This window comes from Drosophila subobscura, chromosome dot (assembly GCF_008121235.1).
Source record: "Drosophila subobscura isolate 14011-0131.10 chromosome dot, UCBerk_Dsub_1.0, whole genome shotgun sequence".
NCBI lineage: Eukaryota > Metazoa > Arthropoda > Insecta > Diptera > Drosophilidae > Drosophila > Drosophila subobscura.
In genome coordinates, this window is record NC_048535.1 from 1,050,186 (window position 1) to 1,077,316 (window position 27,131).

At 36.9% G+C, this 27,131-nt stretch overlaps 1 protein-coding gene across 12 annotated transcripts; it reads left to right on the forward strand.

Annotated features, from left to right (window-relative positions):
* On the forward strand, positions 1–27,128 carry LOC117902983 (plasma membrane calcium-transporting ATPase 1). Of its 12 annotated transcripts, XM_034814676.1 has the most exons (19): positions 3–318; positions 3,865–4,036; positions 4,100–4,294; positions 4,374–4,660; positions 4,727–4,937; positions 5,549–5,590; positions 6,819–7,240; positions 7,314–7,556; positions 7,658–7,899; positions 7,954–8,398; positions 8,463–8,550; positions 8,676–8,989; positions 9,062–9,260; positions 9,333–9,544; positions 9,622–9,773; positions 12,370–12,508; positions 17,007–17,018; positions 25,357–25,425; positions 26,549–27,128. In XM_034814676.1, exons 2-19 carry the CDS (start codon positions 3,880–3,882, stop codon positions 26,768–26,770), a joined length of 3,651 nt encoding a protein of 1,216 aa, XP_034670567.1. In that variant the 5' UTR covers positions 3–318; positions 3,865–3,879; the 3' UTR covers positions 26,771–27,128. The 12 variants fall into 12 exon arrangements, with proteins under 12 accessions (XP_034670563.1, XP_034670561.1, XP_034670562.1 ...); XM_034814672.1 differs by lacking the exons at positions 25,357–25,425; positions 26,549–27,128 and adding an exon at positions 23,339–24,533 and having other exon boundaries at positions 1–318; positions 5,552–5,590; XM_034814670.1 differs by lacking the exons at positions 25,357–25,425; positions 26,549–27,128 and adding an exon at positions 23,339–24,533 and having other exon boundaries at positions 2–318.
* The last annotated feature ends 3 nt before the right edge of the window (positions 27,129–27,131 follow it).

The window sequence follows — 27,131 nt, forward strand, 5'->3', positions numbered from 1 at the left end:
AATATTTAATTGTCCGATTCCATAATAATTGTATAATAACAAGAATAGTGGTTAACCAAAAAAATCGGGTCTAGTCGGTTGTCGTTTTGGACAATAACCACACCACTCTGTTCCCATTGATATTCGCCGCCGCCTCCCTTGCGCTGTGTCTCTTCCCGTGAGTGTGTGGGTTTGTGCTGCTCATCTTAAAAATAGCCTAAAACACATCCAGCTGCTAAAACAACAACGGCACGACGACTCTCTCGTAAAATTAAATAGCTACTCCGTTTCGCGGCGATTTATCTTAGGCGTTTAACATATAAAACCATCTTATTGTGTGTACGTATAGAAATCATACAAAAGCGCAACGATACATGCTGTGTCAAGAAATTGAGATAGTAAATATGCGGTCAGGGAAATGAAACTGAACTGAATGTGATATCATCTATGTATGCTCGTATAAACAAGTGTGCTCCCCCTCCCCCCTATTTCATACTCCCACGCATACACAATTGCAACCTAAATCGTCCATTTAAAAGAAACAAGTTTTTAGAATCAATCAATATATTCTAGTGTGTAAGGTGAATGTATTTAAAGACTTGTAAGTATCTAATTCCAATGCCAATGTGGCCAATATCAGTGCAAAGCTTATGACGTCATGAAGTATGACGTAAGTTTTCTGGCCGAGACGTCGCTTGCTGGGGCTGTGGCTGCTGCCCTTGCCCTGCGCCGCTTCCTCGTCCACAGTGGAAAAGGGCTGAAATATTTGGATTAAAATATTAAAACTATTCATTAGTAGAATTTAGCAGTGAATTGCTGGCATTTCCCCTTCATTATCCTTATTTCTCACAGTGGCGCCACCAGAAATATTGCAACTCTTTGAACTAAACGAGAGGGTGTTACAAACGCAGCGCCACTAAAGGAGGGGTATACATACATATGTATGTAGTACATTCAACGCCGTCACAGTGGGCCGTGTTCGCAGATAACTGGGGAGAAATTACATTCGCTCCAACTGGACAATGGTTAATCCTCCAGGAATCATCTTCTTGGTTGTGGGTCGTGAATAGGGCTTGTGGGGCTGCAATGATCATCTTCTTTATCATTTTTAATTCGCCGACTGGCAACATAGTGTACTGGCAAAGAACCTAACAGATGTGCTCATTATTTCCAGAGTTGATCGAGTACATGCAATACATACATTCATACTTACAATGTATAAGGCCGTAATTTTATTTTTGGATACAGATACCTCACAACTGATTCGTCTGGTATTTACCGTTTAACATCAGTTACTACCGGTTTAATTTGACGTCATCAGATTGTGTAAGACAGCTGATTTTGTGACATGATTCATGATCTTAACCAAAACCAATATCTGAAATCACTGATAACGCACTGCAGACGCAACCGGATCGTTCCAATTTGCTCTAGATAGTCGCCATTTCGTAATTCACTTCCTTTCCTCAAAGTAAAATACGTGTCTGATATACATATGTATGTAGTTATATATGTACATACGGTTTTTGCTAGAGCTGTTGCCACTTCGTTATCATAAAAATACCTGCGTGGTACGTACATATGTAAATGTATGTATGCATAACTCATACTTGTACTCGTACTCTCGTTACAACATTGCGCAGGTCCCATTAAAAAGAAGGAGGAATGTTGTTAGACGTTCTCAGTCAGTATGTATGTATTTGTGTATATGCATATGTATGCATATGTGACCTTATGATTTATGTCGAAATTGAAATGTTTTATATGTTTAATTTTTTCATTCTGGCTATAATAATAAACCGATCTGATCCAGACTCTGCAGTCTCATAGATGAGCAATTCTCTATGATTCTCTTTTCTCGTATCTTTAAAACTGTTGATGCAACCTTTTTTCACAGATACTCGGTGTGAAAAGAATCGAAACCCGCATGCAGTTTGCATTCAAAGTGCGTGGAAGTAGACTCTATTTAGTAGAGTGTGAGCCGGGTACGATCACCAAAGCGAACGGTGCGTGGAGGGAGGAGTTCGTTTTCTGTCTAGTAGTGCATGGCAGTCATGGCGCGCTGGTATAACGGTATAACTTTAGAAAGAGATAGAGAGCTTAAGACGGGACGAGAGAAGAGGTTTTTCGCAGATTGCAAAAATTTGTTGCTCCGATTACCAAAAGAGCTCGTGTTTTAAAATCTGATTGCTATAATTTTTAATTTTGGCACAAGCCATGGTGCTCTCTCATCTGGCTGCCACAACCGAACCGAACAAACGTCAGTGGTTTAAATGCTAGTAATGATAATTACATAAGAGCATATCCAGCAGCCTGCTTAGGATTTTCGCACTCAACAACCGATAAAGATAACTGAAATAAGATTGCCAAGTAACCGAAAGAGAGGAAATTTAATAATTGTCTGCTAAAAGACATCTTAAATAAAGTTGAAACACGGCTCAAAAAAGAAAAAAAATAAAATAAATGTTGTACACAAACTGCATATGTTTAGTGTGTTTGGCACAAGCCATGGTGCTCTCTCATCTGGCTGCCACAACCGAACCGAACAAACGTCAGTGGTTTAAATGCTAGTAATGATAATTACATAAGAGCATATCCAGCAGCCTGCTTAGGATTTTCGCACTCAACAACCGATAAAGATAACTGAAATAAGATTGCCAAGTAACTAAAAGAGAGGAAATTTAATAATTGTCTGCTAAAAGACATCTTAAATAAAGTTGAAACACGGCGGTGTGGTGACAGGATTCTGCACACACAATCCTTTGTTGCACGTCTCAAGTATGGAAAACCTTTACTGAAAGCACTGGCTGGGGAAAAATTAAATCATTTACATATACATACATACGTAAAAGCGCCCTACCACTTCCTTAATTTGTAATTATACCCGGTACTCGAAGAGTAAATAGGGTATATTGTATTTGTGCAAAAAGTGAATGTATGTAACGCACAGAAGGAAACGTCTCCGACCCCATAAAGTATATATATTCTTGATCAGCATCAATAGCCGAGTCGATTGAGCCATGTCTGTCTGTCCGTCCGTCTGTCCGTCCGTCTTGTTGAGCGCCTGGATCTCAGAGACCATAAAAGCTAGAGCTACCAAATTTTGCATCCATACTTCTGTGTGCTCACACTGTTACAAGTGTATTTCAAAAAAGAGCCACGCCCCCTTCCGCCTCCGCAAAAGGGCGAAAACCTCCCAAATCTACAATTTTGAAGATGGCAGAAACCTAAAAACGCCATTCCGTAGGGAATGACCATATCTATCAGTTCACCAAATTGGGGCATTATTGGAGCTTTATTATAGCCACAATGAAGAAATTAATTAGCAGTGGCCAAACCCACCCCGTTCCGCAGCTTATATTTGCTTCGCGCAGTGTGTGGCGTCTGCCCCTGCCGTTCCTCTTCCTCTGCCATAGCCGTGGCTTAACCCACCCCGTCCCGCAGCTTATATTTGTTTTTTGCACATTCTCTCATTCACACTCTGCTTCGCGCAGTGGCCGCACACTGGCCGTCTGCCGCTGGCTCTGCCTCTGCCGCTGGCTCTGCCTCTGCCGTGAGTCTGCAGTGTGTGGGTCTAGGGAAGGGGGGCGAGCTAAAGGAGCGTGTTGGTGTGAGACGTGTTGTAGATGTAGATGACAGATGAAGAAAAAATTTAAAATTTGACAAATAACCTAATGTACAGATGTAGTACTGAGTGCCGGGTATAAAAGTTGTGACGCGTCTCACACGTCCCTTCTCGTTTTTAGTTTTAATTTCTTAACATAATATTAACATATCGAAATTCCTTTATAGTTTCCGCAATAACAAATGGCCACCATTCCTTAACTTGTAATTTTTAGTTTTAGTTTCTTAACATAATATTAACATATCGAAATTCCTTTATAGTTTCCTCAATAACAAATGGCCACCATAGATGGAAGACCGGCGCAATATGGAATATCACTTAAGCAATTACGCGAGCTCATGGAGCATCGCGGACGGGAAGGTGTTGCGATGATTGGTGAATTTGGTGGTATTCACGAACTCTGCAAAAAGTTATACACATCTCCGAATGAAGGAAAGTATTTTCATGGTGCAAATATTGCAAAATGTGCTTAGGTTCGCGTTACAATCATTTTAGGTTTAAGTGGCTCGAAGGCTGACGAAGAGCACAGACGTGAGACATTCGGCTCGAATATAATACCACCGAAGCCACCGAAAACATTTCTAACACTGGTTTGGGAGGCCCTTCAGGATGTAACACTTATTATTTTAGAGGTAGCTGCATTAGTATCGCTTGGTCTATCTTTTTATAAACCCGCCGACGAAGATGCACGTAAGTGTTGGAATTCCTGATCTCAGCTATAACAGTTTGCAGTTACAGCCGAATCTTCTATATATGTATTTTGACACAGCTGTATTACAAGAGGAGGAGGAACACCATGGCTGGATCGAAGGCTTGGCCATTCTCATATCTGTTATCGTAGTTGTGATAGTTACGGCCTTCAACGATTACTCAAAGGAACGACAGTTCCGAGGCTTGCAGAATCGCATTGAGGGCGAGCACAAGTTTTCAGTTATCCGAGGGGGTGAAGTGTGCCAAATTTCGGTTGGTGATATTCTCGTTGGCGACATTGCGCAGATTAAATATGGCGATCTTTTGCCAGCTGATGGTTGCCTTATACAAAGTAACGATCTGAAGGTTAAGTCTATTCCCTGTTATATTTACTTGGATATATTTTAATGTGCTCCCGTGCTTTCCCTCAAGGTTGATGAGTCCTCGCTAACTGGTGAATCGGATCATGTCAAGAAAGGTCCAGATGTTGATCCCATGGTTCTATCCGGCACACACGTGATGGAAGGCAGTGGAAAAATGATTGTCACCGCTGTCGGTGTCAACTCTCAGGCGGGTATCATTTTTACTCTCCTTGGAGCCGCTGTCGATGAGCAGGAAGCTGAAATCAAAAAGATGAAGAAGGGTATGCATCACAATACACATGTCACAATAGTATGTCAATTAAGATTCACATTGATTGAGGAGAGTACATCTGTCCGCTTTGATGTATGCATGTATGTTTGTGCAAATACGTCATATATCTTGTGGAAATTGATCAAAGATTCACATTGATTGAGGAGAGTACATCTGTCCGCTTTGATGTATGCATGTATGTTTGAGCAAATACGTCATATATCTTGTGGAAATTGATCAACTCGCGAACTAGATATAGTACAACCGATCTCCCTAAACTGCTGCAATTATTTGTATTTTACATATATTTATTATTTATTTATTTTTCGTTGTTGCTATTCTTTCATATTCCAATTGTCATACGAATTGCGAATTGCATGATGTGAATTGATTGTTCCATCATTGAACTCCTCCATCTACCCCAATCAATCAACCAACCAACCAACCAACCAACCAACCAACCAACCAACCAACCAACCAATCAATAAACCAATTACAAACAAACAAAAATCCAACAAAAATCTACAAAAATACAAATCTAATAATACCCAAATACAATTAATTGAATTGACTAAAATGGAATAATAACTGAACGACATGCACATCCCTATTGATATTCAGAAGCTAAAAAGGCCAGCAAACAAACAAACAAGAGTCTGACAGGTGAATCACTTCGTAATTATCTTCGTGTTATGATTTTCTTTGTAGTCTTACCTCATACGTATATATGTGATTAAGGTTCCCTACGAAGATATTGACGGTGCAGGCAGAAAGCTTTTTAAAACCCGATTTATAAAAGGAATCCTAGACATGTTTATACCCGGTACTCGAAGAGTAAATAGGGTATATTGTATTTGTGCGGATAACGGTTGTATGTAACGCACAGAAGGAAACGTTTCCGACCCCATAAAGTATATATATTCTTGATCAGCATCAAAAGCCGAGTCGATTGAGCTATGTCTGTCTGTCCGTCTGTCCGTCCGTCCGTCTGTCCGTCTTGTTTGTCGGCTAGTTCTCAGAGACTATAAGAGCTAGAGCCATCAAATTTTGGCACCAGACTGCTGTATGCTCACACTGAAACCAGTGTATTTCAAAAATGAGCCCCGCCCCCGCAAAAGGGCGAAAACCTCCCAAATCTACAATTTTGAAGATAACAGAAAACTAAAAACGCCATTCCGTAGGGAATGACCATATCCATCAGATCACGATTGGGATCCGATTGGATCATTATTATAGCCACAATGAAGAAATTAACTTGCAGTGGCCAAACCCACCCCGTCCCGCAGCTTATAGCAGCACACTCTGCTTCGCGCAGTTTATGGCCTCAGCCCCTGACACGTCTCTGCCGCTGCCTCTGCCGCGACTCTGCCCTGACTCTGCAAAGTGTGTCTCTAGGGGAGGGTGGCGAGCTAAAGGAGCGTGTTGGCGTGAGCAGTGTTGTTGATGTAGATGACAGATGAAGAAAAAATGTAACATTTTACAAATAACCGCTAAAGTGCAGAGGTAGTACTGAGTGCCGGGTATAAAAGTTGTGAAGCGTAAGAAGCGTCTCACACGTCCCTTCTCGTTTTTTTTTGTTTTTCCAAAACTGATTGAAAATTATGCCGGAAAAAGTTTCTTATCAACTTTCCAGAGTGGAAGTGATGATTGACATGCCCCATAAAGCTCTCACTGTATAAGCATATGGACAACCGTTGCCCAAAAACCGGACTGGGTAGTTTGCCAAGGGTCTTACTGTCTTACAATAATACTTACATACATACGTATTTTACACGATTTGAAAGAAAATTAGAATACAATATACAGGGGGTCTGTTTGTCAGTCATTATCTGATAGAAGCTATGTAGTAAATAATTTTATTTTACGCCATACTTATTTGCGGACCACGCAGGTGAGAGCGATGGTCGAACCCCAATGAAGGGCTCCCAAGCTCAAGCGCAAGCGTCGTCACAGCGGCAGACAGTCAGCGAGGGAACCAAGTCCGAGTCAGATGGCAACCATGTGCCGCAATCGTCCTCGACATCAGCACCCGCTGAAACAGGTCACAAAAAAGAAAAGTCCGTACTACAGGCCAAGCTGACGAAACTAGCAATACAAATCGGCTACGCTGGCTCAACCATTGCCGTGCTGACGGTTATTATACTAATAATTCAGTTTTGTATTAAAACGTTTGTGATTGACGAAAAGCCCTGGAAGAACACCTATGCCAACAACCTGGTGAAGCATTTGATTATTGGTGTCACAGTATTAGTAGTGGCGGTGCCCGAGGGACTCCCCCTGGCTGTAACCCTGTCTCTGGCTTACTCGGTCAAGGTTAGTTGGACTGTCTAGCATCCCATCGAATACTATTTGGATGCTATTTTCTCGTTTTTCGTTTATCCAATAGAAAATGATGAAGGACAACAATCTGGTTCGTCACTTGGATGCTTGCGAAACTATGGGCAATGCCACTGCCATTTGCTCCGATAAGACTGGGACACTTACAACCAACCGCATGACCGTGGTGCAATCCTATATCTGTGAGAAACTATGCAAGGTCTTGCCCACTCTTAGCGATATACCACAGCATGTGGGAAATTTGATTACAATGGGGATATCAGTGAACTCAGCATATACTTCAAATATTATGGTAATTATTTAATTAGTGTCTAGTACATATGTATATCAATCCTTACTAATTATTTAATGTAAACGACCTAATGTAAATTTCAAATTATGTGTGGGAAAAAGGGCGGAAAAAACCCCGGAGACCTACCAATTCAGGTCGGAAACAAAACTGAGTGTTCTCTCTTGGGCTTTGTCCAGGCATTGGGAGTTAAGTATCAGTCTATTCGAGATGAAATCCCAGAGGATAAATTCACGCGCGTCTATACATTTAATTCGGTGCGCAAGAGCATGGGAACGGTGATACCCAGACCGAATGGTGGATATCGGTTGTACACGAAAGGAGCCTCAGAGATTATCATGAAAAAGTAGGTAAAATCAGGCTAAATATGTCAGTCTGCTATAATGAGTTGTGTCTACAGATGCGCTTTCATTTACGGCCACGAGGGCACCTTGGAGAAGTTTACAAGGGACATGCAGGAGCGATTGATACGCGAAGTCATCGAGCCGATGGCATGCGATGGTCTGCGCACCATATCGGTTGCGTATCGAGACTTTGTGCCTGGGAAAGCAGCTTTGAACGAAGTCCACATTGATGGCGAGCCAAACTGGGACGATGAGGAAAACATTATGTCAAATCTTACCTGCCTTTGCGTCGTTGGCATTGAGGATCCAGTGCGTCCCGAAGTTCCGGACGCTATCCGCAAGTGCCAGCGTGCTGGCATTACAGTTCGCATGGTCACTGGAGACAATATAAACACAGCTCGTTCTATTGCCAGCAAGTGCGGCATCTTGCGCCCTAATGAGGACTTTCTCATTCTGGAAGGCAAAGAGTTCAACCGTCGAATTCGGGATACCAATGGCGATGTAAGTGTTTGCCCGTCTACGACTTTTCCTCTGAATTAAACATCTAATTGGTTCATTCGCACAGATTCAACAACATCTTATTGACAAAGTGTGGCCTAAACTGCGTGTTCTGGCCCGCTCATCTCCCACTGACAAGTATACATTGGTTAAAGGTACGTCTTAAAGATGAATCAAAGTCAAAACTGAATGGCAATTGTAGCTTACAGTAGATATACGGATGGATACGAGCATACTGGTTTATCACTGAAGAAACTTCTAATTATCAACTTTATCATAGGTATCATTGACAGCGCAGTGAGCGAGAATCGTGAAGTGGTTGCTGTGACAGGCGATGGAACTAATGACGGTCCAGCTCTAAAAAAGGCCGATGTTGGCTTCGCCATGGGTATCGCTGGAACAGACGTTGCCAAGGAAGCCTCTGATATTATTCTAACCGACGACAACTTCAGCAGTATTGTCAAGGCTGTGATGTGGGGTCGGAATGTGTATGACTCCATAGCGAAGTTCTTGCAGTTTCAGTTGACAGTCAATGTGGTCGCTGTAATTGTTGCATTTATTGGTGCGTGCGCTATTCAAGACTCCCCGCTGAAAGTATGTATTTGTAAAGCCCTGCCTAGGCAATTATCAAAACTCAACTAAACTCCATCCGATCTTTCATTCCAGGCAGTGCAAATGTTGTGGGTTAACCTCATAATGGATACATTAGCATCGCTTGCTTTGGCCACTGAGCTTCCGACACCAGATCTACTGCTCCGTAAGCCATATGGTCGCACAAAGCCCTTAATTTCCCGCACAATGATGAAAAACATTTTGGGCCAGGCACTTTATCAATTGTTTATAATATTTTCGTTACTATTTGTTGGTGAGTTATATTCCATATACATATTTAAATATATAGATCATTGCCTAATTTTTTTGACTAATTGTGTTGCAGGCGATTCGATACTCGATATTGAATCCGGTCGCGGGCAAGAGCTTAACGCAGGTCCAACACAGCACTTTACCATAATTTTCAATACGTTTGTTATGATGACCCTGTTCAATGAAATAAATGCCAGGAAAATCCATGGGCAGCGCAACGTCATTGAGGGACTTTTGACGAATCCAATATTCTACACCATTTGGATATTCACCATGATATCGCAGGTATGTCGTACATCTAATTGTTAGAAATGCATTTACGAAATCTTTATTATCGTTAACCTAAAACTTTTCAATGTAAGGTTCTAATCATTCAATATGGAAAAATGGCTTTCTCAACAAAAGCTTTATCGCTAGACCAATGGCTCTGGTGTGTATTTTTTGGAATCGGTACACTAGTGTGGGGACAACTGATAACATCTGTGCCTACGAGAAAATTGCCCAAAATACTATCGTGAGTAAATGTTTTTTGCTATAACGCTTATAAGATCAAAACACGCTTTTAAATGAGCCTTGGGTAAAAAATTCAGATCTAAATATGTACACAGCCAAGAAAAACTCAGAAAAATAATTACGAAAACGAACGAATCAAGTAAATGACTTAAGTACATATACATACAGTGCTAATCTCAAAATCAGTCAACATCAAAACCTATGTACGAAATTAATTATCAAAACCACATTAGGCTGTATGGGTAGACTTTGACAGAGTTTTGGTAACAAACAATAGTTATTTTTATCTGTCACTCGGAATATATGTACATTTTTGAAGGTTGTACTGATGCTTTGCCCCGGCCCCAGGTACAGCTAAAACTATAACAGAATATGTATTCTAAATTGTATTTATTTTTTCGTTCCTGATCGCATGGAAATCGTTAACAAATTAGCTCTTTAAGGCATATCATGTATATTTATGTATTATGCTTCAGTATTTTAGATTGTACACAATAAAAGTATTCAACAATCGTCGCTTTAATTCATAATTTTGAATTTAGTATTTGCGTTAAATTAGTATTATAAGTAATTTTCCTTCCATTAGCTTGATTACCATTGGCTTGATACTAAGCTGATAACAATTATGTATGATTTAGTTAATTTTCCAAAATATACAGGGGATATAGGTATCCGATTAGAAATTACAAAAGATGTAAGTATGCTAAATAATTAGAATACTACGATATTATGAACAATATGGTGGTTTTATGGTCGATTAGATGACGATTTTTACTTGTTTATAATTCGTTTATGTATGCGTGTACTTGAAATATTACATTTGTATTTGTCTCCTACCCGTATATACATATGTACATATGTACTATGTAAATTATATTTGCAGATTGTATTGAATTATTCTTGTTATCAAACATCATTATCCATTACATCTGCCAAGGCAAAAACTTGTGGATAATTTGAAAAATGACAGTTTTTAAATATTAAAATAACCTATAAAATCCAAGCATACAACAATATACCCTATTTAATCTTCGAGCACCGGGTATAACAAGCATCTGTTTAAAAACATGAACTTTCTTGCTCCAGAAGACATTAATATACTCCTTGAAAATGTTTACTAAAAGCTGAACATAATATCGATATTCACAGTAAAATAAAAAAACGTTGCAATCTAATTTTTTTAATTCTTTATTCAGTTAGTCATCATTTAAATGAACTTTATAGATATATTCACTGAAGGAGACAAGGAAAAAAATTGAATTTAAATATCTTATATTTTTGCTGTTTCAAAGTGCGATACTTCAACACGAAATTTTTAGATGATAATTATGTTTTATTGGTTGTGGTGGGGATCAGATATCAATCGGATTGTCCTTACAGTAAGAACCACCGAGGGACCTGTGAGACGCTTCTTACGCGTCGAAACTTTTATACCCGGTACATATTTCATATGTACCTTAGTGTTTTTTTTTCAATTATGACATATTTTCTACATATGACATACATATGTATGTCATATGACGCCAACACTCTCTGTTAGCTCTCCCCCCTCCCCTAAAGCCGCACACTGCACGAAGCAGAGTGTGGAATGAGAGAATGTTCTATCTCTATCATCTGGCTGAATGGGGCGGAGCTAATTTTTTAAATACACTTGTATCAGTGTTACATCAAAGCATTCCGGAGGCAAAAATTCGGTAGCATTAGCTTTTATAGTCTCTGCGAACTAGCCGACAAAGAAGACAGACTGCCGGACAGACAGTCAGGCAGATATAGACTCGGCTATTGCCTGCTGATCAAGAATATAAATACTTTATGGGGTCGCAAACATTTCCTTCCGTGCGTTACATACATCCACTTTTGTGCACAACTTTTCAACTTTCTAAAAGCGTTAAGCCCGTTAGAAACATTGCAAGTGCACGGTACACATCAGCAAATTTCGTGTTAAATTGCTCAAACATATGTTATTTAGGCTGTTTGTGTTTGCCAGCATGCATGCAGAAATGCAATTACGGATATGGCTCGTAAACCTTAACAGTTATCGTATAAAGATGTGTAACTCTTTATATTTCCAATAAAGCTGGAATCTTCTTGTCGCCTACAACTAATCGTTTTCTGATCTGAGGTTAAGGGAGCGACCTTTCTCTATAGTATGCTTTAGTCTTGGGAATTAGTCTTCGCAAAACTGCACAATTTCTCCTTCACACTGACGACCGGCTTTACCAAATTAGAAGAAGCTTCAACAGAGCGACAGCTATTTCCGGGCGTTGTGTTTAGGCTGTCGGGATCTCCGATTGAAATAAACTTCTTATGGGTTTTTCGTCTTCGTCTAAACTTAATTCCAGCTGAAATTTAGTACAGATCCTTCCATCTCTTTGTTGTGTTCAATAATATTGCAAACATAGGAAAGATTGTTTTGTAACAGCACTGTATTATAATGTTATAAAGAAGCTAGGAATGTACGTACATACATATACTATATGCATTTACTTAAGAACACATACATAAATAGTATAATTGTTGGCCTTGGTTGTGTGGATGTATATTTTGGTACCCATTAATGTATTGAATGCACTAAATAAAGTGGATGATATTTTCAGGTGGGGTCGCGGCCATCCCGAGGAGTACACAGATGCCATGAATTTGGGTGAGGAACGATTCGACTCAATTGATTCCGATAAGAAGCCGAGAGCTGGACAAATTCTATGGATTCGCGGGCTAACTCGCTTGCAGACTCAAGTAAGTATGCCTTTCCGATTTTCCATGTTTGTGTCGAGAAGTTAAAGTTTACTCTTCGATAAAACTTGTGTAGACATATTTTAATTTTTTAATTTAAATTTGGTTTCTTATAATTTATTCTCGGCCATTCCGTTCAATTAACAAACATATATATACATTTATTTACATTACACAGATATTTTATGTGCCATTATTCATCATTCAATCTACTCATTTACACAGATACTTAGGTATAATTTATTTTTGATTTTTTTTGACGCTGACAAATCAAATACGTACTTCATATGTCTTTGACTTTAGTTTTAAGGTTGGTTTTTCGAAATACATAAGCTTTGGTCGCATTTCGAATACTAATGCGACTGTTTTCGGTTTTTAGTATATTGAATATTCAACGGATAATACCGATAATACTATCAGTATCAATGAAAAAAAGGCAAATAGTCGACTTGTATTTCGCATGCACCAGACCAAATATACGACTTGTGCTAGTGTTATGTCATACTCTTGATTGAATTATTGAGTTGATTTTGTTCAAACATTGGTATACAAGATTTGTATGTACATACGTTACTACATATCTTTTTCCATTATCGTTTTTTACTTTCCTTTTTTTTTGTGCTCATACGTACATACATATGTACGTTCATATGTACATGTGTTCCGTCAGTAGGTACATTTCTTACTGGTCAGCATAGAATGATAGGATTTGGGCCAAGGCAGATGAGACAGGATGGTACATATGCATACACATATATTTAAAAATAGCTGACATCAAGGCATGGAAGTTTTTTCAAAATAATACAGCATTCATACGTATCTATTTGTGTGTGTACTTCCAGCGGAGTATTCATAAAGATCTTCCGATTCGGCATGCCGAAGAATTGATTTTCCTTGATAAACTTATTTGAGCTTTAAGACAATTGAGAGTATATCTATGTACATACGTATGTGTGTATGCATGTATGTATATTGCGAATGAAGTCTCAAATTATATCAATCGTAGGATTCGAAGGTTCAATTTTTGGGCCGGGTAGGCCTTGTAGTATGTTTTGCAATTTTGTTGCTTTTGACTACCATACTCTTTCCAATCCTTTGTAGTTCGATTTATGTATAGCTTATTGTTGCAGTAGACAAATTTAATCACTAGCCACTGCATCTAAAGACCTTTCTCTTGCTCTCTCTCCCTCTTGCTCTACCACCCCTTTTTTATTTTCTGAATCTACGTCTGATTCGTTTCTGTCTGTATCTTGTACATTTTAATGGATCATGTCCGAATCTATACTTAGAATTTGTATTTTGTAGTTTTTAAGCCACCTCTCATTAAGCCTTTTGAACATCAACATACCTGTTATAAAACACAATTGCCGCAGATCCCAAAGAAGAAATACATATTAAAACCAAAAAAGTTTCTCACCGTGCGTGAATATGGAAAATTACATTATATGTATGTATGTATGTATGTATGTATGTATGTTTATATGACCTTCATGACCTTTGGCTGTTCATACATAACTCTTCAAACTTATTCACCATTCTGCTCAATTCGACCAGCAAGCAAATTCATCCCTATCAGGAATAATTCATTATTTACTAGGTGCGGTGCTTAGATTGCGTGATTGAAGAATTTATACACGTACACACGTATCCAACTATAGTAACGGGATCCTTTCTGACACCACTGAAAATACTCTTACACCATTAGGAAGGCTTTGCATTGACTAAAACTCAGTAAATGTCTCCGGTATACTAGTTAAAGATTCTCTCTGCTCGGATTTAAGTGCTTTATTTATTCTTTTTTTTTTTATAACTTCCATGACTTTTTATCCAACTTGTCATCTTTTTTGTTATTTTATTCAGATTTTATGTGTAATTCGGTTATACATATATATGTATCTTCAGTTTATAGTTTAGTCCTTTATAAAAACTTTCTTTGCCCGCCAAATATATTTCATGTTCATTTGAATTATTTTTAGATGCATGTTTAAACATATAGCAGTCTTTAAATCATTTCTCTGTATACTTTTGCATATTCTACTATATACACAATGTACAGCTTCACAATCTTACCATATATAAACAAATAAATGCCCATGTTTTCGGTGCTACCGAAACTAAACATGTATACTCTTTCCTTAATCCATCCGTATGGTATTTAAAAAAATGTTATAAAGAAACGTTCCAAAGTTTATATATGCGAGGATGCTTTTAGGCATCCTATTTTCTATATATGGAGATGCTTGCACATAGGTATGTATGTATGTATAAATTGAAATGCATACATATGTACATAGTAGAGACTCGATTCGGTTTTCGCTTTGTCCGGTCAATTAGATTCGACGTTTCAGCTTTTTCATAGCATCCCAAAACGGACTGCACGAAGCAGGTATCGTTACGTCTGTCTTTTTTCTTGCTCAATTTCCAACACACAAATCTGAAAAATGTATCTTCTGCCTGCAAATCTTTAGTTGGATATGTGCATAAAAATGGTAAATTGCTTTATGAAGCTTTATGAAACTAACCAAAAAGAAAGAGAATGCTTTGCCCAAAATAACACTCGGCAACATATGGGAACTTTTTTAATTTACTTTGCCCAAGAAAAAAATTAGGGTTTAGGCCTCGATGAATAGATAACTTCCTCATACTTAGAATTTGCAAAACACCCCCAAATTCTTTTTTTTAGCAAAATCTGCAGTGCAGATATCTACAAAAAAAAAAGGAAATGTTACCATTTTTCACAGGATTTTTGATTAGTGGTGATAGAATGAAGAATGATGAAGATTTTGCGAATCAAAGGTGAAGCTTTCTACAAATTTTAATGCTTCTTCAATTTTAAAAACGTTTTAAAATAATTGTTTGTTTGGGATGGTAATTTTTCAGAAGTGAACTCGATAGTGGCACAGTACAGAAACGAGTAGGAACGTTTTTCAGACGCTTCGAACGCGCCACAACTTGTATACCAGGTACTCAGTCATGAATATGATGCAGAGTGTGTGAGCTAGAAAGAATGAGCAACAACAAGAAAGCATTAGCAAAGCTGCTAGACGAGGTGATCTGATAGATATGGTCACTCCCTACGGAATTGCATTTTTCCCTAGTTTTCTCTTGTGTTCAAAATTGTGGATACAGCAGATTTTCGCCCTTTATGGGGACGGATGAGATATCCCAGCCATCTGGGTAACCAATTTGGTGTCTCTAGCTTTTGTAGTCTCTAGTCTAGCCAGACGGATGGACGGACAGACAGGCTTGGCTATTGATGCTGATCAAGAATATATATTTGAACTTTATGGGGTCGGAAACGTTTTCTTCTGTGCGTTACATACTTTCACTTTTCACCACAAATTCAATATACCCTATTTACTCTTTGAGTACCGCGTATATTTAGACACTTATAATTTAAATTGTTCTAAGAATGCCAAAGATACGAATAATTTAGTCATTCAACCCCATTTTTATTGAACCAAAATTCCTTTTTTTGACATTTTGGAATTTGACATGTAGCAAGTTACATATCAAGTAAATAAATCATCTTTATGTATTATACAATAAGGTTGTAAAACTAAAAAATGTGTACCTTTGGTATTTGTGGTTATCCGCACTGCAGATTTTGTGTACAAATTATAAAAGTCAGTCAAACCGCAAACCGCAACAATAGTGTAATAGACAAATGTTCGTCAAACAATTTTCAAACACTAGTTCTTATGTATCTTATCAATCTTCTTATGTACACATGTACATACTTATGAATTTATGTATGTATGTACGATAGAACTGTGTATGTAAATAATACCACTACTCTGCAAAATTTAATGTTATATTAATTGTTAAAAAAAACCGAAGTTTTCTGATTTGTTGTGGTATTTAAACTTTTTAAAAACAGTTATGCTTTTTTTTTTTAATCTGAACAGTTATGTGACAGTTATATAGGAAAAAGTATTCAAAAATATAAAATTTAAGCCAAATCTTAAAAACAAAATTTGAACAAAGTAAAAAAATTTCATTCAAAAATTAGTTTTTCTTCTAAGCGAAAATGGTTTTGAATAGTGTTAGTGCGTGTGGGGTCTATGGGATACTGCAACGCTCGAAGCTTTTTTGTGGACATGTAAAAGAGTATACTAAAATATAAAAGAGGCACCCTACGTAACAATTAACCATCTCTTCAAACCTATGCAAAAAAACTTAAAAATATATAAATTGATAATATTCATTTCACATTTTTCGTCCTTTTAAAATGCTAAAATCCAATCCTGAATGTTTGATTGAACAAATAACAAAATTGCAAAATATAAAACAAATCTATACCTACCACAAAAAAAATTAAATAAAATATGAAATAATAATCACGATAAAAACTAACAAAAACTAAAAAATCAAACAATGACCTGACGTCTGATCTCTGAAATACATAAATACATCTTAAACATAATTGACAATTGATAAACCAAACCGTCAAACCCGTGCATCATAATTGAATTCTCGCGCAAACTCAACCAATGACCAGATTTCAGTACCGGTAAGAATTGTCTATATGATTTAATGTATTGGCAACTAGACAGTGTTCTTTTGTATAACAAAACCCCATCCTGCTCCCTTTTAAGTTAATTTTCAAATTCCATTCAATTACACACAAGCACACCCAGACATCGACGTTTCGTTTATTGCGTTTATTCGCGTTTATTTAGTATAGTATAATACATAATTAATTATATATATATCTTTGTCTGCCTCTTTCACTATGCTAAAAAAAACCTTAATGTATTTATAAAGAACCTACATAAGTGCAGCAATGATTTTTGTGTGTGTTGTTAGACTTGTTCTTATGCTTTGGCTAGTGTAAATACACAGTTACTGCAACTATTTGTAGCTTCTCGAATACCCAATACTTAATGGTTTTACATGTCTGCAAAACACTTTTTTCAATCGTAGCCTTTTTTATGATTTTGTGTGAGTGGGTTTGCTTGTTGCTTATCATATCTAATTCAAAATAAAATATGACTGCTATTTACTATGGACTGTCTCTGTCAAGCCTTTAATATATTCAAACATAAATACACTTGGACAGTGGATATTTTGCGTGCAGCCTTGGCCACACAAAAAAGAAAAAGCATCATATTTTTTGTTTTGTTTTGTGGGTATGTACATACATATACCATGTATGCACACATGCATACATACATGACCAAATGCATAACAACACGGTATTCGAAAGTTTCAGCCCAAAATGACAAAGCTTTTATTGTCTTTTATACTAGTAAAGCAATCAAGCACAAAAAAATCATGTAAATATAAACATATTGTAATTATTGTTACGGAGGAGCATCAATAGAACAACCCTTATCAACAAAACTAGTGTTGATCATCACCTCGTCATGCGTACGCTATGTACATATGTATGTTGTGACTGGCAAGTCTCGGCGGTGCCTATCTTCAAATACGATAGTCTGGCGATTAACCAGTTGCCTCCACAGAGGCATTCCTCTGCAATTCTCAGTCATTCTCTTTTCAACTTTTCGCATGTGCAAATGTGCGCCATGTCTTGTCATGTGTCATGTACAACCAATCGCAGCAGTTCGAAGCAAGAACGGGGCCACCCTCGACTAATTTTATAAGTTCTTAACTGCACATTTCCACGTTAAATCATATAAAAAATAATACTTCCTTAGGGTTGTTTACAATATTCTCATATATGTATGTATGTACATATGTATGTGTGTATGCATCTAATTTGTTTGTACCTAATTTCATCCATATTAAAAATATCAAGCTCGAAAAGGTTTCTGAACTAAAGGTCTCTAAATTAATGAGTACAAAAACATTCCACAGAGATAAGATGTATTTAGTACTTTTCTTACGGTCATACCGTACATCGACATTGATCTCGGCTTTTTAAACTGTTTCTTTCGAAAATATGTTAGGGCCCGGACTAATGAATGTGGTTAGGGAAATTAAAACAAACGGTCGCAAACGTACATATGCAACTGTTACTTATGTGTTTTTTATCCATAGATCATCGATATGTGGGCCGCCCAGGGTATCGAGATTTTCGGATCCCAAAGCTTGCCTACTCTCTTCGCATATAAAAGTTACTAATTTATTCGTTTCGGATTTTCTTGAAACTGTGACTGCAGACGATTTTTTGTTATTTGTTTAAATCCTACTGAAATAGAGACACACACATACACAAAAAGATATATTCGTACATACTTATATATTGAAGCATCATTTGAATTTAATTTACAATTTTTACTTTAACACTTTTATTTTTATTACAACTATTGATTGACTGCTTTCAATTTGAAAATATTTCTTTCTAAAGTAATTATGAGATATATGTTGTTAATTTTTGTAATTTTAAAGCCGGCGGAACCAATTCGAGAGACTGAAGTGTAATTGACAATTGCAATAAAATCAGCAACCGTTCTACATAAATGTTACATAAATACTAAACTAACCCGCAGTTATACTCGCACTCGACCCAATCGTACACTCGAATTTACACAGGTGCACTGAAATGTACCAGATTAAGAAATGTGTGTAGGATTTCGTTTAAACATCCATAAGTATGTTGGTAACAAATGGAAAAGGACCTATAAAAAAAAAAAACAAAAAACACACCGAAAAAAATCCAATAATTGTATTCTTAGAAATGAACATGGAAAATGAGGAATTAGCCGGTACCCCTCTCCTGTTGAACAAACCCAGAACCAAATCATAAACCCATGTACTCGTAGATACTTAATTAGCTAGGACTTGCAGGAAGTAAAAACCATTTTTTTCTGGGCCTTATAGAAATATTTATTAATCAAAAACATAAGTCAAAGGAAAAAAAAGATACATATACCTTTGTATATATGTATTTATGTATGAATCCATTATCACTGAGAAAACAAATGCATCAATAACCAAAACCAAAAATCACTCCAGTTACTTATTATATGTTAACATACAAACATACGAACATTTTTCCTTCACAATTATGTCATGGGATGGTAACAACGCGTGGTATAAATTTCTTTAGTGTATAAAGGCCAAACTTGAATAAATAGGATCTGAATATATTTGCAAAAAAACAAAAACTATGGGCACCACAATGAAACCACAGAAAACAAAAACAAAAATGCAGCTTCCATCAAGAACTACTGCTACTAATGGTACTACTACTACTATTACTACAATTCTACTACTAAAAACAACATCAACAGCAACCACTACAACAACGTATAAGGGTCTTCTGCTACGCTCCACATTATGTATGTTACGTACTCTTTCTCTTACTCTGATATCTACTGTACTATCTTCTACTACTAAAACTACCTTCAGCACAAAAACGCTAGTCCAGCTCTCTATTTCCTGCAAACGTACGTAACTGTATTTTTATTTTTCTATATAAGAACGAACCATTGTGCACGTCGAAAAAAATACAAAGTAATAAAATCTCCCTAAATAGTTGACTTATTCAGCATAGTGAGTAGCCCCGTTCCTTCCCTCCCTATTTTGCATCCGCCCACCCGTCCGAATGCACAGTCTTATACTAGAAATAAATTATCCTTATTGAAAGCAGTGGACCTTCTCTCCACTGTTTCCGATTAGCTATTATACCACAGTACCAATTTATGTATAATCTACAAAGCGATTGGTTAATAAATCAACCTGGGGGTATAAGAGTTATTATGTACATTTATTTAAAGTATCTTTGTCTTTTCTACCTCTCTGTGCGTTAGGTATAGTATAATCACAATTACATACATACATACATATGTACATATGTATATTAATGGGCACAGCCCAGTTTATAGAGTTACGAAACCAAGCTGTGTTTGTATGTTGGATGAATGTTGTATGTCAAACAACCGATGATGAGGTCACATATTTGAATTATCTTTATTTGATTAGTATCAACCGACACAGCTATCTTCTCAGTTGTCACCAATGTTGTCAATGTACACACATACATATGTATATATGTCGATTTTCTTCCTATATATGGATTTAAGTACAAAAGTACACTTCTTTAGATAATTTGTTATTTTTGAAATCAATATTCCAGGTAAGTAGTCATAGACATAGTTCAAGGTACCGTATTCGTAACTGCAGGTTGGTGAATTTCTCTCCTTCGATATAATATTTGAAAAGTTATTTCATTCAGCTGTATTTACTATTAGCTTTTAAATTGTAATACGTTTAAGTATTACACATTTTAACCATTCTAAATTACTCATTTTATAATCATATGCTTTCAACTGACAAAAATATTTTGAAAGTATCTACATATGTAGGTATATGCGAAACGTATAGTTATGTATTCCGATTAATTAAACACGAATTATCTTTACTAAGCTGTTCGCGTAATATCTTAACATTTTGCAACTATACAAATGTTTCGACAGTCCGAAGATAGAGTTGTTGTTATGTTGCTTTTTCCCACCCACTAAACCAATTTAAGCCTGGAAGGCTGTCTCTGCAGTAGCAAGTATTGCATACATATTTGGGGAGAAAAAATTAAATAGATCTTACACTCCTCGCAGATTAACTTTAAAACATTTATCTAGTAAAAATTCAAATTTTATAAATATTGAAAATATATTATATTATATTATATATGTATGTACTAGCTGACCCGGCGAACTTCGCACAGCCTAACAGTCAATGAATGTCGTGTTACTTTTTAGCTGAACTAATTTAGGCTTTGATGAAAGTAAAACAATGATACAAAATAAATGTTTATATAGATAGAAACAAAAAAGTACCAACTTGATAGCGCGTGATTTCATCGTTGTTATTGGATGTTTGGATACCAAAAACCGCCATGTCGCTCCCTTTCGTGACATATTTGCAAATGTATTTAATTGACTGGACCGAATTGCAATCACTTGGCATGCGCTCTAAAGCAGTCTTGAACAGCCTGACCAATGCATGATGTTCATGAAGCATTTGCTGCAGATCTTGGAGATGTTGATCCCTTGACGCCTGTCAAGTTGTTCTTCCATATTGCCCATGAAGTATATTTGCAAGAATTTATGCTGTGCATCTTCTATAGGTTGCAATGATCCAATGCGATGGTAATAGGATTTTCATTCAAGCACTTTGTGGTAAACGACATTCTTTGTTTTTTGGTCAGGCGCAAGAACAAATAAAGCGGATGGTTTGCCGACACTTGAGCATGCCACGTAAAATTGACCATTAGAAAAACCAACTTGGATACCAAAAACCGCCATGTCGCTCCCTTGCGTGACATATTTGCAAATGTATTTCATTGACTTGACCAAATTGCAATCACTTGGCATGCGCTCTAAAGCAGTCTTGAACAGCCTGACCATGATGCATGATGTTCATGAAGCATTTGCTGCAGATCTTGGAGAATTGCTCTCTTCGCACCTGTGTTGATCCCTTGACGCCTGTCAAGTTGTTCTTCCATATTGCCCATGAAGTATATTTGCAAGAATTTATGCTGTGCATCTTCTATAGGTTGCAATGATCCAATGCGATGGTAAATCTGGCCTTGAATCTGTAAAGTCAAAACCATAGTTATAGTTAGACTTTCTTTTATGTATATAGATAAGATTACCTTAAATGTCGGATTATATCTGTGTTCTTCGATAATTTCCGCCTAAAATGAAGTCATTTGGAAACAGACTTTGTATTTTTGAGTGTTCGCTAGAAAATGTCGTGATTCTAGTGTTTCGCCATAAAGCAGGGAGCACAATGGCTCTGGTGGCGGGACCAATAATGTCAATTTCACTTTACCACTAAGGCAGCACAAACCAGGCGTTTCACCAGCAAACTTCAATGCTCCACAATGCTGGCAAACAACGTCCATTGGACCAATGCAAACTTAACGATGCAAGCTGTAGTCGATGGTGCAATCATACAGAAACGCTGCTCGATTCAAATCAATACTTGAACCATTTCTTCTTGCACTTCGAAGATTATTCCTCTGTTCATCTGTACGATAAGCTCGACGATTTCTCTCTCTTTGCTCTTGTGTTTGAGAAGCACGAATTAAGGCCCTTCTTTGCTCCATACTAACGCGGCGCTGTTCTCGTGCAATTTCTCGTTCTCCGTCAGATAATTGACTCGCGATATTCCGTTGCCTAATTGCATTACGGCTTCGCTGGGAAAGATTAGATCTTCTAGGACGCGGCATTGTTATTAAAATTAAACAAATAAATAAAAAAAAGTTTTGGCTTTAATGCCGCAACAACAGGCCAAAGGTTGTTTTTAAGATGTATTCTGTTACTCGCGACGGAAACAAATCCAGCAAATCAAAAACCATGGCAATCGTTCCAGCCGTTCTCGAGTTATAAGTGTTGCACAAAATACGACTTTCTTTTATATATATATAAAGATATAAATATAATATAATAGAAGATGTACATAGTATGATTAAAAAAGTCACAAGCAAATTTTACACTCGTTCGTCCGCATCTTCCAAACTTGTCTAATTCCTGATGTCCGTGTCCAATGAACGTACAGAAAAATCCCGCACCCGCATGACGCTTCAGATCTGCACGTACGAGTATGCGTATTTAATTTTAAACCCGTTTTACAGCTTTTCTGGCAATTTGCAGCGACTTAAGTACTTTACAATTTGTCGAGTTTGATCTGATTTTAGTTAAGAGCTTTACGTTAAGTCTGCATTTTATTTCGATTTTTATTTTGATTTTATTTTTGATTCCGTTTAATTCCTGTGCTTAATTGATGTTTTTATGTATATTTATATATGTATGTACTAAAGTGTATATGGACTTACGTATTTACTGCATTGCTATTTTGTTGGTAGTTTCTTTATGTTTCTGTTTCTGTTCGTTTGTTGTCTAATTTCATTTGTTTCAGTTGCGCGTGATTCGTGCTTTCCGATCGACCTTGGAAGACCTAAACGAACGCCGATCGATGCACAGCTTGCATAGCTTACGCAGTCCCCGGACAGGCATGCCATTGGGCGTTGGCCATCCTTTGTACAATTTCAATCTGCTGAGCCCAAATTACAACAAGCACCAGCATCAGCAGCAGCAACAGCCACCTCCGCAGCCTCAACAGAATCAGTCAAGCGCCCCGCTGCCGTTGGACATATCTTACATTGACGAAGACCCGCAGCAGCAGCGCACTTTGCACAATGGACGTACTACATCCGTTAACATATCCGGGTCGGCCTCCCCCACACAACCTACGCGTGTCCCTGGCCTATCCCCAGGTTTCTCCGAAATAGCACACACTTTGCAGCAACAAGTCCGCAGTAATCACAATGAAACGCACCACTCGAACGGACAGAATGAGACACGAATTTAATTATCTAACTTGTTTCAGAGGCTGACAGTCAAACAAGGGGCGCAGCAAGCATTTGAAATTGAAACGTAATTGGTATCGGCAAAAATATTTTCGAACCAAATCCAAAATCAGACTGACTTGACACTCTGAACCTGAACCCCAACAGTGTTTCAATAGTCTAAAAGTGCTTGCTCTTATTATATGTATTAGATTATTTCTTAAATACTTTGTTTTTCGTGCATTTTCCGATACCCAATATCCAAATTACCTATTAACTTGGGGATTACATATGTACCAAATATTCAAAATTCGACTTTATATTTTTGGATCTTTGGTGCTCTGGTCCAGTCTATGCTGGTCTAAGCTTACAAAAATCAAACGCAAATCTACAGATGCTTGTCGTCGGAGGATTTAAAGTAAACGAAACAAGATATTAAAGCATTGGAACAACCGTATCAGACAAAAATAAATATTATTAGCTTACAGGTAGTTTAGTGCATGAAGAATGCAAAAGAAAATACATACCTACATATGTGTAATAGGAACACTTAATTCACGTTTAGACTCGCTTGCTATACCCAGCCACACGCGCTTTGCTCATCAAATCTTTGAGAGTCCCCGAGTCTGCCGTATCTAGATAATTATTTAAAATACTTTAAACGTTTTAAACCATTTAAGCATGCTTTTTATACCTTGTTTATTTGTAAAAAAGAAAATAATAATAATATTTTAGTAATCGTATTACTAACTACTGTACATCTAACTAGATCTTGCATATATATTTTGTCTGTCTGGTTTGAGTGTTTGTATGAATGATTTATAATCTTCAAAGGCCCTCAATTGTAATTTTCTGGTAGGTACACGTACTAATGCATTTGTAAGCATACAATAAACCCACGGATCTGTAGTGGTGGTTGCTAAAGCATATATTTTGGGAACATTCTGTTACATTATTTAAATCTGTCTAGGGCTATACTGAAAGCATCGAAAAGCTTTTTTTGCCCCAGAGCGATGTTAGTTTTGACCTCGAAGGATTTTTTATCGTTAATTTAATCATCTTTCCTTTACCGCTTACAATCATTCATAGCAAATCGGATAAGTTTACCCATTGAACTGCATAAGTGCGTGAAAATCAATAGCAATAATTTAACCCGAAATTCCTAACTTATTAGGAATGCTAGTATGTATGTACATATTTATAAGGTAATATGTACATAAATTACTATGCCAAGGCAAAGGCCATTCCTAAAATATTTACATCAATATAGTCACACCTGTACAGTCATGAGACCTGTCCTAGGCCTGAAACGCATTTGTGTCTTTATTTCGTTCACACTGACTTAGTGCTATTTTTAAATGTTCAACATAAGCTTATTTAGTACCTCCCATCCATTTAAAGTTACATATGATGTATGTATGAATCATGTTCAATTCTTTATAGCAAACACTTTCTATGGCAGCAACACTTAACTGAAATTCAACCTGTGTCTGTATTTTTCTTCCCCATTTATTGTTTTCTATTTCACTTTCTATCTTTCTTTCTTTTCTCTCTCTCTCTCTCTCTCTTTCTCTCTTCAATATTAAAGGTGATAGGCGGAGAATTGCAAGAACGCTTGATTCCGGTCCCATATAGCAAGAGCAACACTGATCAAGCTGTAAGCCCCTTCTTAATTTTATTAACATTTTTTGATTACAAAAAAACTTTAAAAGCTCAACCTCTAAAAAAAAAAGATGAATAATATACTAGTATACGCTTGTCTGCACTTATAACTCTAATCATGAGCTACAAACCTAATTAAAATTACGAAAGAGAAGACTAAATAATCTGTGTAGAATTTTCTTAAAGATTCACCCTAGTAAATATCAATAAGTGTCAACTAACTTCAAGAGCTTATAAGAACTGTACATACATCCGTACATATGTATGTATGCATATATGTACATACATATGTATAGCTTAACATACATATACATATATGTATGTATGTAACATACACGTAAGAGTACCAAACAGATAATTCATTTTCATTTCGGTACGCCGATGAAAATGATTTATCTATGTTTATCGAATCGCTTGCTTTCCAATTTTTTATTTTTAAAATATTTCAATATTAGTATTTTTGAGCTGCTCAGCCATTGCTTGTCGGTTCGCCTCTCCCTTTTTAAAAGTATTTCTTTCTAGCACTCTTGCATACTCAATGAATTTAGATGAATAATCCTACATACCATACACATACCATATATGCTTGTAGTTTTTCTTGCCTGTTTTGAATAGATTAGTTGTGAATGCAATAGCATACCCTGCTTTTTGGGTAGGTCGATTAAATAAGCTATCTGTAAACTACTCTACTGCAAAATACCGACAAACGATATTTGAATGGTTCATCCATGGCACACACGCGCTGTGATAGAATGCCTTCGCTTTAGCTTTGTCCGTCTGATTTCTTGGGTTTTATCTACTTATGTAAGTGTGCTTCCACTATTAGCTCGCCATTTGCATAATGTATGTATGATGTATGCCAATACTAAGTATATACACATTTAAAACAAAGTGCTGTTTATTTTTGTTATTTTTTCATGTACATAATGTATTTATACTCGTATCACAGTATGTGCATACCTACATACATATGTACGCAAACAGAGTTTTTGCATTTGCATTCGATTCTTTTAATATTTAGTCTGACTGATCGAAACTGTACTTCTTATCCTGTTGTTTCCGTCTCTCTTGTCACTGTTATTGGTGTTGTTCTTTTCTTTTTATTAATTTGTACTTAGATTCGTGTGGTGAACGCATTCCGGCAAGGTCTTGACGCCCGTTACGGTGAACATACCAACACGTCGCTGGCAGAGGTGCTGCGCAAGCAGACTTCACTAAGCAAACGACTTTCGGAAACATCTTCCATTGAGTATGCCGACAATATACCCGATGAGCTGACTATACCCGAAATCGATGTCGAGCGATTATCATCCCACAGTCACACTGAAACAGCAGTTTAAATACATTTTAACTTACCTTTTCATATACACATACATACATACCTACATACAAGTACACTTGGAAATAAACTCAAATCAGTTTAAATACAGTCAGATAAAAGTGTGCAATTGTTCATGTAAGCATGTATTATGTATAGCATTCTCCAAAGAAAAGGAAATATACTTATAACAAAAATCGGTTTACACACAAAAGAAAGCATATGAATACGTGCAGATAACTGTACATACATACATATGTTCATACGTATGTACATGCGTGAAGAGGAGATGAAATACATACAATATTAAATAAATCAGAAAGCCCTAAGATATTTAAGGCTTACACCAAATTATAAAAATATATACATCACTCGCATATGTA

Bases quoted from the DNA above. Each gene is read 5' to 3' on its own strand.
- LOC117902983 (XM_034814670.1), top strand. From the start codon at position 3,880: ATGGCCACCATAGATGGAAGACCGGCGCAATATGGAATATCACTTAAG. The intron at 8,399-8,462 runs GTAAGTGTTTGC...TCATTCGCACAG, and splicing joins TTCGGGATACCAATGGCGAT to ATTCAACAACATCTTATTGA. The intron at 9,774-12,369 runs GTGAGTAAATGT...TGATATTTTCAG, and splicing joins AAATTGCCCAAAATACTATC to GTGGGGTCGCGGCCATCCCG.